Raw genomic sequence first — 18602 nt, 5'->3', positions numbered from 1 at the left:
CCTGATTAGATTAAACGTTCTTACTCTAAAATGATTATTCCATACAACATAGAGTAGATCCAATGATATAACATATAATATGCCATAGCAACAGATGTACATCAAGTCTGGTGTAACTCCAGAACTAACACAGTGCTAACGCGCTGATTTTTCCAGTTGTACTGATCCAGCTCAAGCCTTATTGAAAGTGTTGTAACCTTTTATATTGAAAACAGGAACAAAAAACAAAGTATGAGGTGTCCCGTGATTCGTATTGGTGCAGACGTCCAACACTTTTAACTACTAAAATCTTTGGGGTCGTATCAGTCTTAGAATTGACATCTTTTCTGTTCATTTGATATTCAAAACGACTGCGTGTCTCTTCTGCATATTTCCACATTTTAACATCAACAGGTGCATCGCACGGAGGAGTTTAGCAGAGTATTGCATGCATGTGGAAGACCGTGCATAACTCAGAGAAACTTAGTTTTCTCTTTAAACTCTGTCCTCTGAGTCTTCTACAGAGTGTTTTTTGTTGCCTTCTTGGTGGGATGGACGTCTTGAGGCTGATGGCATGTCACGTTAGTGCCAAGAATCACAACCAGCTTCCTGCACAACACAGATGCCTAAATGCACCACGGTGCCCACTTACTCTCTGAAACTGTTGATTGTTATCACAGGAGTTACAGCATTTTAGAATTATAATATTTTGGGAATTTTTTTTTTTTTTACAGCTTTTGCTTTATTTGTGAGAAAGCAAGGATGGTGTTTGAGTCAAGTGAGTCGGTGGCTGAGTGATTGCGGAGCAAGGCAGTGAGCACTTGTAATATCACTCCAACAGTTTAAGAGGTTAACATTTTGTTTTGCACCATATAAGACCCCTGTGCCCATTGGTATTCAAGGAGAGGTAGAATTCTGCACTTACTAGCCTGGTCCAAGTTTGGCTTTCGCATAATCCAGTTTCCCGAACAGATGATGTTTCCTGGGCACATACAGTAACTCCCACCCTTCACATCATAAAAACAACAAACAAGCATGCTGCTGCATCTTAACACATTTTGGATCGGGTTGCTTTTCATGGTCCCTCGTTGCTGCTGCTCCAAAGCTCATTAAATTCATCCAAGTCAAGTTATTTACAAGTTTGCAAATTTGGGCTCACTTAATGAGGCGTGACTTCCGTTGGGGAGTCATCTTAAACTTTCATGTTCAGATGATCATATGGTAACAATCAGTCAGGGAGGTGTGGCGTAAGGAGGCCCAGGTAATTAGAAAAGTAAGGACTAACAGAGATACGGGTCAACGATAAAAAGCAAAGACCCAAATCAACACACAAGTCTATGCTGCATGTCCTTCTCCACAGATGCAGCGGGGTTAATGTCGCTAGTGGAGACACCAAATGCCGCTGTGCACACTTGAAACTGATGAGAAGAATTCATTCTAATATCATCCTTCCCTGTTTGAAGGCTCCACAAATGAGAACCTTGTGGTTTGATTGAAGAGGGAAGGTTGTTACACCACAGATACAGACTGTGAGATTTGGAAAATGGCTTGTTCCTACATCTAAAAGGGACAAACAGTCATTAATGTTGTATGACAAATGCAGGGAATTACTGATTTCAATAAATGGATGAACTCATTTTAACCAGGGCCGTGGTTGAAAACATACTCTGCTATTTAGGGATTACTTCCATTTAGCAAACTGTGATTGAATTTTAATTATTCATTAAGTTAGCGATGTCCCATTTAATTAAACAGATTCATTGATACTTGAGCAAAAGATTAGTTGTGACTGGACCATGACCTCTACATGTTTCTGCAGTAATATATTAGTGATTAGTGATATATTAGTGATTGCTAGTATAAGCCTGTGATTTATGATATAGAAAATTCTGATGACAGTGACATCTTACAAGAACTCATTTATCTCATATTGATCTAAATCAGTCAAAAAGAACCTTTATTCATCTGCTGAGCCACAAGAGTCAAATTTAGGTTTGCCTGTTTTGCTACGCTGCAGAATAACATGAAGAATTAAGGAAAGAAATCTTTTGGCAGAGGTTAATCAGGAGCGTCTAACGTGCTAATCCTCTCCTTTAGCATTGCAGGCTAATACGTACAGATTTGCACCCCAGACATCTTCTCTTGATGCTTCAGATCTGTGGTCCGTTGCCTTTACTTTGATTGATTTTAGGCTTTTTTGTTGAACTTAGCCACATCTCTGTGACAGGACATGACAGAAGATCTATACTGGGCATAAAGACATGCTGTTTTTGGATGGCCAGTGTTTTCATGGGATTTTGTAGGATTATTGTGGATGTTACATGAGCCCTTCTATGTTCTCATAAGAAAAAATTCCAATATTCACCGTAAATGGCTTAAATGTTGGTCTCTGGTGTAGCTTTGATTGCGCAAGCCTACACTATTATGGCCTACAATAAACTTGGTGTCAATCCATCATTTTCCATCACTCCTTTACTGCGAACCTAAATTGAGAGATAAGATCTCACCTCTTTTGTCACATTGTCTGAATTGCGCCATCTCATTTCCGCTGGGAAGTTTCTTTTGTGCACTTGGAGATTAACGCATGTTCAACTCAAACCCTTTTTGTGTTTTTCCTCCCATTATTCCAGGCACAAACTAACCGAACACAGTCCAGGACGTGTCTGCAGGACACAGTCAGACTGACAGATGCACTTCCAGTCAGCTTAGCAAGGCAGGCAGAGAAGGTCCACTAGAAGCTAGCACCCCCTGATTTATTTGCTCACATCAAATATGGAGAGGGCCTAGGGCCACACAATGAGCAGGCTGCAGTTTTCTTGTCCAGAGGGGTGCTTCTGCGTCTTTCTTTAATCAAAGTTTCAAGCATTGACTCAAGGTTTGGCAGCAACTTTAGAAGGTGTCTCAGGCTGAGAGACAAAGATGCTTCGCTGGCATTGGTCTTTGTAATGAATTGGAACCACTCCTAATCCAGAGTTTCCCAGTGTCCTTGGCAGCCTCCCTAACCAGTTGCCTGCTGGCAAGTCTTAGTAGGAGGTGCATTGCTTAATAATGATGCTGTTGGGCATGATTTCTGCATTTCTTGTCTTGTCTCACCATTTAACCAGTTTTTGAGACCCTCTCTTCGTTGCCCATTACTTGCTTGATTGGCAGGCGTGTCCTTAATAACATTTATGGTGTGATTGTACACACCTATTTGCTTTAATTGTTCTTAGTGTTGTCAGAAGACTTCACCACATAGTTCATGACAACAACAGGAGATCCCTCTGGCAGGAGCGCTCCAGTTTTGGAAACAGTGGGAAAGCCAATCCAACCATTTTAAGAGGCTCGGCTCCGGTCCAATTGTCTGAGGGAGGCATTCTCTTGCTTTTGTTGTGTTGAGTCTGTGTTGAGTCACTCTAGATGCTTGTTGAAACTACGGTAACTCGATGATGTTTTGCATTGGTTACCTTAAATCCATCAGATTGTACCTTGATTAGCCTTTAGGAGAGCAGGTTTGAGTGCCCATCATCTATCAGGAATGTCTATTTATTTCGATGCAGCATTGCGGATTAAATTGGCACTTGGCGTGGCACTTCACACGTCAGTAGCTGCTTCTGACCTTCCGAGCTGTTTTTATTCCAGAAAACAGTTCTCGTAGAGTGGATTTTGATTTGTAAAAGAGGAAGGCACTCCTGCTTTTAGTAAAGACTTTTTAATCGTGAAAGATTTCTTGTGATTGCAGGAGAAAAGGACTTATTATTAGAGCAGAGGAGAAAATAATCACGTCTGGCAGATACTTTATTGGCTGTTCAAAGTCATTTGATCAGAATGGTGCAGGGCCTCTAGTCTATGTAAATATGTGTTTGTGGCCTTGTCTGAGGCAACAGTTGCAAAAAAACTCATACTGACAGTCAAAGATGGATACAATGGAATAAAAACATCCTATTAGTCCTGAAGTGTTGCTTCTAAAAATGGACGCGATTTAACAATAATGTTCTTGAACTTTAGGGTGGCTTTTTGTCACTTTGGTTTTGAATCTATTTTAGTGTTAAATGACAATTTAAGTGTTTTTTTTTTTTTTAAATCCGAGCTCTGCAGCATGAGCTCAGCATTATAAAATCACAATCAAGTGGAGTGAGAGATTGCAGAACTGAAGGCAGAGAGAAATGTCAAGTGCCTGTCAAAGTACAGGTACAGCCTGATCTCTTCAGTCTGGAACACTGCTGCAAAGCTGCAGCTAAATGATTGGAATTTATCTTTTTTTAATAAGAAAAAAAACCTAAACAAACAACATTTCTGTATATGCGTGGTATGTGCATGCCAGGGGAGCCTCTCTTCACGTCGCCCATGCTAAATATTGCCGTTGAACTCCTCATCTTTATGCTTCTTCTCCTCCAACTGGCAACCTGCAGGAATGACACCTCCCCAAAGCACAGCTGCCAAAAGTTTTGGGCACTTTACTTCACTCCATGGTGTAGCCCTCGCTGCATCTCAGTCATACAATTCTACATGCAAACGCGTCTTTTTGGAGATGATTTGGCATTAAGATGAGGAGTGGGCGTTGAGGGTTTCCTCTTGTTCGCTGAGGCTCTCTTTCCTGGGGGAAGCTTGGCTGCAGCGCCCCGTGAATACACCCCCTGTTGACAGTTCACCAGTCGAGGTCTGCATTCAAGCTGACTGGCAAATAATAAGCAGAAGACCAAATAAGAGTTTAGGCAGCCACCGTAGCCCCCACCTTTCCTGCGCTGAGCAGTTCGCCTACACGCTGCGCGAACGCGGAGCGAACTCGTATTTCAGACAGGGGCGAACCGGACCGCGTCGCTTGGGCGGGCTCGCCTGGCGCAGCTAAAAGGTCCCACTTCGTCTGGCTGCTCTCATTGCAGTCCGGTCTGCTGAGCAGCGCGGACCGTCTGAGCAACGAACCCCGCATCCATTGAAGGATTTTACTTGGAACACTTCGTCCTTCGGCAGGGGGACCGGGCGGACTCGCAGCTCACCGTGCGCGGACAATGTTTCTCCTGCAGTACACAGGTTGGTTTTAAGTTTGATTCCGCTTTGTGTGGCTTGCGCCGGCAGCGGAGAGGTTCAGAATTGGGGACTTGCAGCGTTGCTGCGGGACACGGCGTTGATCCCGGACTCCACACCAGTCCTTTGCGTTTCCCTCCGTTCCGTCTCCACAATGATGGAAGCTGGAGCGCAGAAGATGGCTTGTCTTCCTGGCTTCGGTCCAGAATTCTCGGGCGTATTTCCTACCAGCTGTTGGGATCTCAGCACCGCAGCCTCTCTGGCTTGGCTCTTGACATCAGTTTCTTTGTATTAAGGGCAGGATTGCTCGCTGATTCCATGGAACGCTGCGCAGATATCGGGGTGCCTGCTGCAGCTGTTTGTGGACGAAGTTTTCTGAATGCGTTGATTCCACGCTGGTACTGAAATGCAGACTGTTTTAGTCCTTCATAGGCATGCTTTCCATTATTCTTGGATCAGTGTCGACCACCAGTCAGTCACGCAGGAGCTTGCTCACACGCACAAGTTGGTTTTCTGCGACGTATTAACGTTTCCATGTCATTTATTCCCTAATCCCCACAGCGCATAAATAGTTCGTTTTAAATGGGCTGGTTTCTCAGGGCTCACCGGATCTAATTAGGCAAAGATGCTGTTTGAACTCAACCCGCTTACTCTGCTTTATGAGCTTCCTTTGTTTGTATAGATTTTACCTCACATGTCCCACAGCTTTTCATATTTCATAACCTAATCGCTGCTTTCCTTCATCTCCTTCATAATCCTCCCCTTCCTTTCTTTGCCATTTACAGTGTGCGCATTTATTCCATAATGACACATTTATAACACATTAGCTGAAACATTGCAGCAGTTCATTGCTTATTTGGTAACTGTCTTGGCAAAGAAGGGATTCTGTTAATGTTTGAACAAAGCATATGGTAATCCTGGAACTTATTTAGTGGAGTAATGGAGTAATTTCACTGTGCATAATTTATTTTGCAGGTTAATTAACTTTCCAGTTTGATTAAGAAACAAGTGTTACAGTGGAAAAGGCTGAGCGGAAGGAGTTAGTTGCTTTTTTCTATAGTGTCTTTTATTTCATTCTGCTCATATTCATTCACATCCAGAGCTACAAAGTTGTGGTATAATAAGTGAACGGTGTTCAAGGACCTGCTCACGACCACAGGGAGAGTAGAGGTCCAGGAAGCCTTGTGACAGGCATTCAGCTCCACAATGTGCTAGTCATCTCTGATCAATTATTGGGCCATCTTTAGATTGCCTTTAATGGAAGGGGGGGATGTACTTTGCTGTCAGAGAAGCAGCGGGGAGGAGATTTAAAGGTTGTACATGGAGTGCTTGAAAAGGATCTTAAATATTTCAGCTCTTCTCGGCATGAGTGGTAGCACTGCAGAGCAAATTACATCTGAATACAGATCTGAGCTCTGTGCAGTATGGAGACGCGGCACCTTTACCTCTAATTGGTCGATGCACAACAATCTCGGGTATCGAGCCCGATTTTAGAAGCAGCTGTCAAGAGAAGAGCTGTTGGAAGCAAAGGAGGAATTTAAAGAAGTCATGCATGACCCAAAAATGCCAGATTTGGAGAAACCTGCAACTTCATTGAGAGGTTTACGGGACCTTATTCATCAAGCAGATTCTCGTAATCAGTGTATGCTGGTCTCAGCCATGCTGTCCTTGGTAAATATTTAATTTAGCCGGAAAATTTCAGGCACAGAGTTTGTTCTCATTCTTCAAAGCAGTATTTGATTCATAGAAAAACATTGCATCCAGAATGAAAATCCCTTATAGGTTAAACTCAACTCTTCTTTGTTTATTCTGATGTAGACTAACACCATATTTGAAGTGGAATCGGATTGTGTTTTATGTATTTTAAATATCACATCTGCCTGACATCATTTACATACAATAATATGTGCCTGCTTCTCCATTAGCTCTTCTCTGGAAAAAAAAAGTACAGCTGATTTAGGCAGGTCATTCTGATAATTATTTTTATTATCTTGTATTGCATGTGAACTTGTACTCTTTCTAAATTTGCCTCGCCACGCATGCGTCAGCGTGGATGAGCTAAAGATTCATCTCTCGATTATCTGCCAAATGTTTGCTTATCGATTCCCAGCATCTTTATGCACGGAGATATTCAAATTCAAAAGTTCTGTTGTCGCAAACCCTTCCGTCAAGTCTGATTGAAATCAATTTATATGCTAATTAATTTTGACACACGCAACTAATAGGATTATCATTGACAAAATTGGATTTTCTTTAATGTCAAAGGTTTCCTTCAGTGGAACATAATGTTGTTGTAATGTTCTGTTTTGATGTTATTGTTCAACAAGAGCCTGCTGGATACTAGATTGGTGACAGTAGTCTTTATTGTCTGCCTACAATGAGGTCGGAGAGCTTAGTGAATATCTATAAAATGTTCCTCTTTGTCTACCATTTTAAAAAAGAAAAGAAAGTTTTTCAAGTCATCGTTGGGTAAACAAGATGTTTTTTAATGTTGAGTGATCTGTCTGCACCACAAATGATCATTTCTGTCTCTCTCTGGGATCAATCTCCATTCGGTGTGGTAGAATGGACTGGAAATATGATATCAAGTATAAATCAAAGCAAACTGTTGACCTATCCTTGTGATGCGTCAACGGCAAATATAGAAAATGATGTTGAAGCAGTTTTTTGGATGCAGAGATTTTTTTATATTGAATAAAAACAGTCCAAATCAGCAGTTGAACAGGTTTAGCGGTTGCACAGCTTCATGGAGAGAAGTAAACATTGAACTTTGAAATTAAATTCAAACAATTTTGCCTTTTCCCAGTTAATTTAAAGCGAGCTTTCGTTTTATTCAAAAACAGGAGCTTGTTCGCTCTATGAGGCTTTGCATTTGCAGCAGGTGTTGAACTTTCTGCATATTCCTCTGCTCCTTTTATTGCTCTTTAGCTCCTTATTCTTTACACATAATCATCATCCGCCTAGTCACCCTCATTTGAGATTCAGCAGACAGTGAACACACAGCTTGTTTTGCACGTCTCAATACTTTCCTCAACTTTTCCATTTAAAAAATGGATAACGATGTTCTGAACCCGGAAAACTTATTTATCAGCTCATCCTAGTTTTGTGTTGAGTTGAGGTTGGCAGATATGTTGGTTGAAAACATCACCACTGATTTATATCCTCGGATAAATGTGTAAATACATATATAGCTGTTCATAAAAATCCATTTAAAGGTGGTCTCATCCTTTGATACTATATACGAAATGCTTGGCTACTTATGTCATTTCATTTAATGTGATACCACTGTAGCACACCATCTGCTGGGCTAATGTTTCAGGCTTCCGGTGTAATAACCATTGTTTAATTGCGTTACACTTCAGTCCTAAATTTCCGTAACATAAGCTAATAGTTGTTCAGTCCTCAGTGTAATGCCCTCCAGAAACACAACCGCTTGCTCTGATTGTTTAGCTTCAAAATTACAGCAGCAGCAACATTAAAATTAGTCTTAAACCCATTCAAATTGGATAAAAAAGTATGTTTGCTTGGGTGAAAGACTCCTGTGAGGAGTTGGCAATGGCAGCAATTCAACCTACCATCTGGTGTCGAGGAGCTAAGAGAGGGTTGGCAGCCTGAAGGCAACAAACTCAGGGGCTCCAAACATATCACTGACGGGGCTTTTCATTTCTAAACAGTTTCCTGATTAGCAGACCCCATGGGGAACTTTGAAATAGAAGCTAAGGACCCAGGAAAAGCATGTTCAGGAACATGAAAGATGACGCGAGACTTCAGACTCATTCTGCAGTCCGCACTTGCTTTTTGAGGGAGGGGATCGTGGCTCAGCGCTGTTATGTTAAGCCCACATGACAGTGCCTTTGAGTGGAGGAGGATAGAGGAGGGGACTGAGGAGGCTGGATTATGCCGTTTAGAAGGCATGGCTCATCAACCTTTCTTCATTTTAAATATGCCTTCAAAAATATACAATTAACACTTCAGTCTGCTATGCTGGTCTCACTGTTCCACATTATCCTTCCTCAAAGATAGAAGTAATTGATAGGATGTGTTTTAACTCGACTCTTTCACAACTTTTAAATGTACCCATTTTGCAATTAATTCTACATAATTTAAATGGAAAATCTAGCTGTTTAATGTTCAATAAAATGGAATATTTGGAGACGTTTCAGATTAATATTTAAGTACTGTAATCTTAAAACAATACTGACAATCCCAAACATTTTTGCTTAACTCATACCATTAAAATGCCATTATGCCCTTTAATAGTTCTTTGTCCTTAATGCTGGTAGCTCTGCATTTTCCAAGTGACGTGTTAGTTCTGGAGGCAACTTTACTGCAGAACTTGTGCATCTTTGTACTTTATCAAAGGCTTCCATAGCTGTTGCTTTCGAGTGCAGTCATGTTGTTATATCTTCTTTTCTGTCCCGCTTGAGCGGGCTGACAGATGGAAGATGACAAACCCTAGGTGAACCAGTCAAATGCATTGCACCCGCCTGGCAATATAGTACTCTCTGGAGCCCAAACGAACCTGAATTTTGATTTTGTTGGTCTGATGCGCTCTCACCCACTCCCCACAAGTGTCAAGAAAAACAATTGACTGTATCAGACTTCTTCAAATGAAGAATTAGAATGGAGGTTAATGCTGATGTATTGTACTTCTATTTAGTGACACCTATGTCGACAACCATTTTGGATATTGTCTGGATCTTAGTCTTTCCTTAACATGGGATTTCGAATGTGGTTTTAATCTCTATAACATAATATTTCAAGTTTTCAGCCTCATGATAAACGGCTGTTCTCGGAACCAAGAGAAACAAGTTAGATTTACACGATAACTGGATCGTCTGTGAATAGAGCAGCAGAAAATGGAAACCATCTATCATGTATTCACAATTTTTTCTTTTTGTATCGACACAGCCATTCACAGATCGCACACTGTGCACAATCTTTCACCACGGAGGAGAAACACGCCTGAAATGTCAAGAGAAGTTGTCTGAAACATTTGCTGTTGAAGCTGAAAGAAGCTCTTGTACCTGCGTGTTTTCTGCTTTGAGACCGGACGCGTCTCAAACCCTCGCTGCTGGATAAATTCATGGCATTTTCTGCACTCAGCATATCTTGCCGGCCAGAATCATTTCAGTAGTTTTTTTTTTCTGAGGAATGGGCGGTCAGCATTTGCGGCAGGATGATACAACACTGGTGTAACATTTTGACAGGGGGTACGGTGCAGGTTTCAGTCGGCTTCTTCGAATTATAGACTATTTCCAAACTCCCACCCAGCTGAGGTCAGCCTTGGGCTCTCGTATTAACAAGGTTCAGTGAGTTGAATCATGGACGTCTTTGAAGATGCTTGAATTCAGACATACACCTCATAAGCTTTTTACAGTGATGGCAACACAAAATTCAAATAGAGAAAAAACTGTTTCCTCATTTTACTTCCATCGTCGACAAGCAACTGTTTTCTACAGATGAATCAAAATGTGCACGTTGTTTGGCGGTAAAAGACCTTGATTAGTTAGTTTTTGGAAGAACACCATTGCATTCCTTCCATGCACTGACACATGGTGTAAAAGCACATTGAAAGTTGTGGCTCAGGTTACACGTCGCCCCTCGTTCACCTCACAGGGGGTCTGTGAACTTTGGGGGGGTAGTGAAAAAAACAGAAACTCAGAGGAAGTGATGAAGAAACGATTGTCAAGCTAAGTAAAATGCTGCTGCAGCTTTTGGGCTGTGCTTTCATTGCGCGTGTTTGACTTTAAGTGGAAAGTCGACTGAACTAGAGTGCACTTGATTCATAAGTTTGAGAAGGAACTTTTCATGTAGTATTTCTGCTTAATTTCGTTCAGCCAAGTGTGATCGAAAGTTTCAAGCTTTTCACTTAATGTCTGTGCTCAATTGAGCTTTTTCCAACTTTCATTGTTCTTGTTAACACTGACCAGCATCATCTTCCTGTTTGAATGTGACAATAAATTTACACTTATGTGTGAGAAAAAGCATTTTACTGATGCATCAAACGTTGAATGAAAATGTGGCAAAAGAAATGATGCATCAACTCACCAAGATCATGGCGCTTTATTATGGATTGATGATTATTTCATCATCGCCTGTGTCTGATTTTGTAATGAAGTCATTTGAGAGTTCCACCCCACACTGATTATATCTTATAATAGTTACCGGGTGCATTTTCCAATTTTTGGCCAGCAAACTAAATGTTTGGCTTCCCATGACCCATCTATCATAAACTGCCCAACTTCCTGTCCTGCAGTATTTTATAGTGGTTATTCATGTGATCTGTCCAAGGTGGTGAGTGGTTTTCCTCATGCAGGATGTGGCCTTAAGGGCATATGCTGACAAGAGCTGACTTAACATCATGGCACCAGACAACACCCATTACAGGCAGGGAGGTAATTGGATTCACAAATCAACCCGGGATAGAGTTTATAGTGGCACTGGGCTTTATGGGTCATTTTTCAGAGACTGGCGGGCAATTTCTCATCGAGGGAGCTTGGTGGTAACAAGACGCCTGGCAGTCAAAGGAGCATCTTGCCTTAGCCTAAAAACTAAAAACTTATTTTTCTGTTGATTAAATTGTCTCACTTGCTGTTATTTATATTAGTTTTACAACCTTCTTTCTTTGGTGCATCTCCCTCATTAAATGTGACACATTCCTCCTTTTTATCAAAGAAAAAGTGAAAGAAGTGTTCCTGTTTTTTTTAGAATGGTTGATGCACATACTGGAGGTTATTAGTCATGCCTTCTGTGCTCGTCCCATGAGAACTCATGGCAGCGGATCAATCTACTGTATAAGCAGATTAATTAATCTGTCCAATTCTAGGGCTGCATCAACTGGCTGCATATTTCAGAGTCAGTGTCCAGATGCTCTCCTTTCTGGTGAGTTCTGACTTGTTAGTGCGGTCTCTCGACCAAAGCTGTGCTGAGAGGAAACTGGAGCGAGCTGCAGGGGTAAAAAGCTCAGCCTCAGCACAGCCCAACATTACACACAGGTAAAACCGGGGTCCCACAGGATTCTGTCAGCTAAACGGATCCACAGATATCTAATAAAGTGCTTTCTGAAGAACTGAAATTGAAGGAGTCTCAGGCTCAAAAAATATCCATGGTTTGGCTTCCATTAGACCTCAGACATTTCTTGTTCCAATGTATAAGTTTAAACAAATAAAATGTATTGAATTGTGCAATATAAGCCATATGTTCTCATGTCAGTAAATCAAAATAAATGGTCAGTCTGATGGCCAAAAACGGGGTGATGATTCCCTCAAAGGCAACTGGAGCATTTTTGTATTTTCTAAGACTAACAGAATTGTCAGATGGACAGTCATCAGTCACATTCGTGGAGGGTTAGGTTGCTACATAACAGGGGTGAGTTTACCAAACCAAATCCCCCCTGATACATGAACAAAGTGCATAATTCTTGTCCATATGGAGCCCTTAACTCTAAACCCAGATATGTCATTTCTCTAGTATATTCACATACAGTATGTTCTGTGTTGATTGACTGGAGTTGGAAGCGTTTTCTAATGGTTCTTCGAAAGTACATGTTTGATTGAACACATGGATAGTAATATATAATAATGGAGACACACGGCTTTTTATGCTAATTATCAACATTTAAGGCTTTGAAATTGCTCTGTGTGAGACATTCCCACAGAAATGGAAGTTTTCCTGCAACCTTGAGACTAAAGCTAAAGCCAAGAAGCTTAGAGAGGTAGAAATCTGTAAGAGAAAGAGAGCATAAACATCAAAGCCATGTATTCATTCATATGAACCTTATATTGATATACTGTATAAATAGAAGCCATGTGTCAAACGGAATTGTAACAGTACTTCAGCATATTGGACTACTATAACAATGAACATACTCTTCTGCAATTCCAATTGAAATCAGATGTTATCTTGGTTCCATATCGTGAAAACCATATGTGACCTGGTTTTTCTGAGGTTCTCACATTCCAAGCTTTGAATGTATGTGTGCCCTTCCTTCTTTTCACATGTGGTTTCGTTGCAAATTTAAGTCATTCCTGGATCTGGCCAATTTCATTTTTATTTTCCTGGTATTTCATTTTGAGCTCTTTGACCTTGAAGTCGGTGACTTCTTGAGTTTGGAATAGTTCAGAGAGATCTTGTTCCCTTAAGTCAATTCTGAGTGGAAGGGAACACTTGAGCACTACAGAGGTTTTTATGCTGACAAAATTGCATTAGATGAAGGATCTCCCACATCAGCTTTACAATGCATCTGAGAATAAAGCACGCCTTTGATTTTATAGATGACTGACAAGGAACAGGAACACAGTTATTAATCCGTAATGAAGTAGTCTAATCTACCAATAGAGTTGCACACACTAAATAATTGCTCAGTTGGCAATGACAGTAACATTTATTTTAAGTCTTGGTCAAGTGCGCAGGATTTAATTGCAGCAATCAGCAATACTTATCTTTTCATTAGTGTCTAATCACATTAAAAACCGTGTTTTCTCCAAAGAAATGTGTGTGTGAATTTCTTTCTATAAAGATCAAAATTTTGCCATGTTTGCTAAACTAAATGCAGTTTTGTCATTGCTTTGTAGGATTCTGCTAATCAAGATTTTTGTATGATTTATTAATTATAAAAACTGTTCAGCACCATTGTTCTAGTCACTCAAGCAACTAATAGCTTCAGCAGTGATCTGCATGCACAGTGATCTTATTAAAACCCTTGAGAAGGCACAAAGGACATAAAGACACAAATGTGGCACAGGAAAGCTCATTCGTGGGAAAGTGTAATAATTTTAATTTTTCTGAAATAATAATGATTTTGCCTATTCAATATTTTCAGTACTTTGCTTGTAATGGAGAAAGAAAATTGGCCATTTGTTCAGACATCAACCCTTTACTCTTGAGACCTTTACTTTCTGCCTCCTACAACACTGTCCGAGCTCTAGTCTCTAAAAAGCAGAGAATGTACACCGCTAATTCAGATTCTAGCCTTTAGATCCTGAGGATCTGTGAGGTTTCATTAGTTTTTCTGGTTTGGTAATTAATCAAGGGAGGCTCTCTCTACGGAGTGTGGCTATTGGCTAAGTTGCTCTCCCATAATCTTCTCATAAGGCCAGATAATTAATGGTAGAATGACAGGCGAGCCTGCAGACCTCCTGTTAATGGAAAGGATTCATCATGTTTGCATAAGTTACTCGCTGTTTTTGTGTTGAGAGCTTCGTCAGGGGGTTGTCTCTGCTCTGGTCTGTTATTAAGGTCTTGCAGCTGTGCTTAACAGGAGATGATGTCATGACAGGTATTGGAAAAGCAGGAATCTTCTCAGCTTATTGTCATTGCTGTTTGCTTGAGCCAGAGTTGAAAATTAATTTAAGAAAATTGCGCAAACTTTGCAGAGTTCACCCGCCGGTCTAACCTCTGCAGGTAGGTGTGCCATCTGCCTCTTATACAGTTTTAATGGCATTTAATTCAGGGCAGGCATTAAAAGTTCAAGTGTTCCTGCCAAGTCTGTTGTTTGTTATCAAACCAGTCACCATCTGTAAGTTGGGTTCACAGCTGACTGTGGTAAATCCTGTCCAGCTGCCGCCGCGCATGGTGTGTATCAGATTCAACCCCCTCTCTGTGCTTCCTAACATAAATGATGATCTGCTCTCATGAAAGTCAAATCATTTTTTACAGAATGTATATTTTTGTAGAAACAGTTCAGTTTGAGTCTGGGGCTCAACAGGCATGTCTTGCTGATGGTTCGCAACTGAAATATAAATTAATAGGAGGTATTATTCAAGAAAATGTTCCCATGGGAGAAGCAATAGTTCTAACCGTTGAAAACTGACTGGATTGTCTGAGTCTGCTTGTCACGGTCTGTACAATGTTTAGACATTTACCCTGCAGGTAAATAGAGCGGTGGAGGAATGAACGACATCGCCATGATATGACATTTCCTGCGGGCATGGCTGCTCAGACCTAGTCTGATAAAGGCTTTGAAAGGCCGGGGCTGTAGGTGTCGTCCTCCTGAACAGACGAGAAGGAAACTCACTTCAAATTAAGCTGGAAATTGGGTTAATCACTGGGTGGAAACTGGATCAGCAGCACACTCAGAACAGTACTGCAGCATTGGAAAACTTTAATATTTAATGTTTTGTCCTTCATTTTTGTGGTTATCATGTGGAAATGTTTTAAGGCCAGGGTTCTTGCTGCTAAAGTCTTATTCAGGGATTTGATTCTTGATGAAAGGTATAGTACTGATTAAGAGTCATGGCTGCAGATAGTTATTATACTATTGTGAGGGCTTTCATTTTTACGTATTAGTTGGCACCTTCCTAAAAAGAAAGTGGGAATAATAAGTCAGACACATTCAGCACAAGAATGACTAATGAACTACTCTGGATATATGCTTTTACCATATCTGACAACTGGTTAATTAAAATAAAATCTTTGTGATTCTTGTGTTGACATTGTCTGAGAGAGCCTCCTAAAAAGATAGAAGCACTAAATGCAACTGTGCTTACAGTCTTTAAAAAAATGCCTGAAATTTTGGATGCTGCAGAAATATTTTACATTGCCCTTCCAAATATAGCTCTCTTGATAAAGTATATGTGACATAGAAACATCATAAAACAGTCTGTTGACTGCAATAGTTGTGTTGGCAGGTTCAAGTTATCTTACTGTAGCTGTTTATTATCCTGCACAGGAGTAAAAGACACAGCTTTTCATCATCCATTTCAGTGTCTTTGCTGCCGTGTGCAGATGAGGAACCCATCAAAGCTTTCATCATTCATATCTTAGAGATTATGCGTTGTCATGAAAGAGACTTCATAGAGATCTAACGGATGGGTTATGCTGAAGTCCATCAACCAGGAATAACATGAGCCCTTTGCTGTCTGCTCTGGGACGGAGTGGTTACTGAAGGGCTTCAAGATCTTTAGAGTTCTGACCATGTTGGAGTTTCAATCAGCCCCGGACAATACAACGAAGCCTTTGCTAATCCTTCGGTAATACTTCCTTAAATACACCAGGGCACCATTAGAATTTTTGGGCTATTTAAAAACCAATTCATTCCTGGCATCCAGTTCAACAAAGATCTATTGGACCTGCAGCTGTTCGATGTGTTGAATTATTTCACCGCACTGTCGAAGTTATGTCAAATAAAACACACCTGTATGTTTATTTCAGAACCCGTTTATACACTGACTCTTCATCTGTCAGTTTTGATTTACAGCTCATCTTTTGAATGTAGCCAAGGAAAAACTGCTGGTTTGTCGTAAACTACTCGCACTCAAACCCCAGAATGCACGATTGTCTTCCAGGTCTCCTCCAGGTCGATTTATGTGAATGAAAGACGAGGTAGTTTTCTGAAAATTACTCCAGGTTATGCAGTTTGGCAACTGCCTCTTCTGATAAACAAGTGCTTTATTGACTGAGATTGAGAATGAAATCACTGAATCACTTCAATCGCCACAATGTTTCAACCCATCGATGTTATCCACAGACACCAGCGCTGAATAAATCTGAAACTCAAGTGCAAACGGCCATTTCAAAATGGCTTCTCACCAGCTTTCGTGGTAAGATACACAGCATTTTTAAACTTTGGTAAACGTCGCTTTACCTAAGAGGTAATTAGGAGTCTGTGTGTTGTATATTCCTAACTCAAACCTCACAAAAGTGCCACTCTCAAAATCTTTCACTTTCCCCTATTTTCAACTCATTCTGACTAAAATGTGTATTTATTATTTCTTTGTTTCAAATTTCACTTTATACTTAATTAAACTATATAAATTAATTGGGATTTCAGAAATCCTGCTCCCGAAATGCATTGGAATTAAGACTGAATGTCTGAAGTGGAAATAGAAGTTTTTATTCATTTATTTGGTTGAATGGCGTCTGCTGGGCTTGGTTTTCTTCTGTATAACTCGATAAGTGCAGATCTATGAAATAGCTAATTGCCTTTGTCCTGAATGCTTTCATGACCAGGGAAATGGACAAAGGTAATTTCCTGTTCTATTTCTGTCAAATCTCGGAGGAGTCTCAACAACAGCGTGGAGGAAATAGCGCTGGTGATATATTACAACAGGTTTGTTTTGTTTATTTATTGAATTATTCCAAATAATCCCCAGAGGTGGCAAAGAATGTACAAACTGCTGGGAATGTAAAAACGATCTCCAAGGGTTTGTGGGGGTGGAGTTTGTCCAATGCAGTAGGAAACTGGCACGTTTGTCCTGCATAGTAACAGTTGAACTGAATCAAATTAAAAACAATAAAAATATAAATTGTACTTTATTCCCAGTCTTATATGTACTTCTCTCTGTCTCTCTCTCTCTTTTTATAGATATAACATGTTTAGAAAGTGCAGTCATTGTCAGATCTGCGGTTATAAACGGTACAGGCAGATAAGTTTGCTTAGTTCTATTTTCATTCTTGAGCAAAAAAGACAGATTTTTCTCAAAGAGACGCCATGATCTGACATTTGTAGGTAGATGAAAAGATTCTTGTCGAGCAGCCTGCGTATAAAGATGTAATGTTATGTGAACTTTTTGCGTTATTCACAGGGCATTTGTAGTCATTCCGTCACATTAGACGCAAGTTGTGTTGCATCAGGGAATCATCTGGTGGCTTCATTTTATGCCCCCGTACAACTGTAGGCGAATCCCAACTTCTCGTCATAAAGTTCTGACAGCCCTGCAGAGCGCTGTCGACCAAATACTAAACAGTGGCCAGTTTGGTCCTCTGGGTTTTCCAGTCAGAGCCGTCAGTGGTATCCTGCAGAAGGATAAAGAGCACTGGAGCAAACAGAGACAAGTCATACCATTCTGCCTAACATTCTGGTGTCACGCCAGAATTTTTTTATTCTAAATTGAAATGGTTGGATGAAGTGCTTTCCAAGAAAACCATTTGGTTGACTACCACCCAACAGCATTGGAGGGCAGAAATAAAGTAGCAGGCCTTGGGGTGATGAATGCTTTGGATTAGTATTCTTACAGAGTTGTAATTTGCCGGTAAAGTTTTTGCAACAGGGGCCACGATAAAAGATGATTCACTTTACTGTTTGTCATTGTATCTCAATCTATCGATGAGTCAGAGTGTGGACGTGGACAGAAACCCAAGGCATCTGAATAGGATACAGTAAACCATGAATACTGGGACAGATGTTTGCATCAGTGTTGTAAACTTGGCTGCCCCAAGCTCACCAAAACTATAGCAAATTTGTCCTTCTGAATTTCAACCTAAAATTTCATTTTGGCTGCATTTTCTGAGACTCTCTTCAGTCTTCAGTCAGACAAGATGATGTTTGTCACTTAATAATGCATTGTGGCACACTTAAGCACTCTTGAATCCAAAGACATTCTCCTCCATTTTCAGTTACTTACACAAAAATCAACTTCACATAATAAATGATGACATAGACGGCTCTGCTAGAGTTACCACAGAGTTGATAAAAATAAAGGAGCTCCATATAGTAAGGCTGTGATAACTGTCGCTTCTCTTGTTAGGGGCTCTTTCATTTACTGCAGCCTCATGACATTATTTTATTCTTGACCTAATTTGACAATCTTGAAAATAAAAGCACGCCTAATATTATCACAAGGCTGTGTGGGTGTAGTATCCGCACTATTATTTGTGTCAGTGGTGTATTATGATGT

The 18602-nt window shown here is 40.5% G+C and overlaps 1 protein-coding gene across 6 annotated transcripts in view; it reads left to right on the top strand.

The window, feature by feature from the left end:
- The window catches only part of enox2 (ecto-NOX disulfide-thiol exchanger 2), a 100739-nt gene that overhangs the window by 16987 nt on the left and 65150 nt on the right, over positions 1-18602 (top strand). Inside the window, exon 1 of one of the 6 annotated variants that reach the window (XM_029846892.1) lies at positions 4357-4989. The exons of 4 other annotated variants lie outside the window; for them this stretch is intronic. In XM_029846892.1, coding sequence (XP_029702752.1) covers positions 4968-4989 — 22 coding nt within the window. In that variant the 5' untranslated portion in view covers positions 4357-4967. Of the gene's footprint in view, positions 1-4356; positions 4990-18602 lie in introns of those variants that run through there. One more of the 6 variants, XM_011610888.2, reaches the window with a different exon arrangement.

This window comes from Takifugu rubripes, chromosome 14 (genome assembly GCF_901000725.2).
Source record: "Takifugu rubripes chromosome 14, fTakRub1.2, whole genome shotgun sequence".
Lineage (NCBI taxonomy): Eukaryota > Metazoa > Chordata > Actinopteri > Tetraodontiformes > Tetraodontidae > Takifugu > Takifugu rubripes.
The sequence above is the reverse complement of the archived record's forward strand: the minus strand, read 5'-3'. Positions and strand labels throughout refer to the sequence as shown.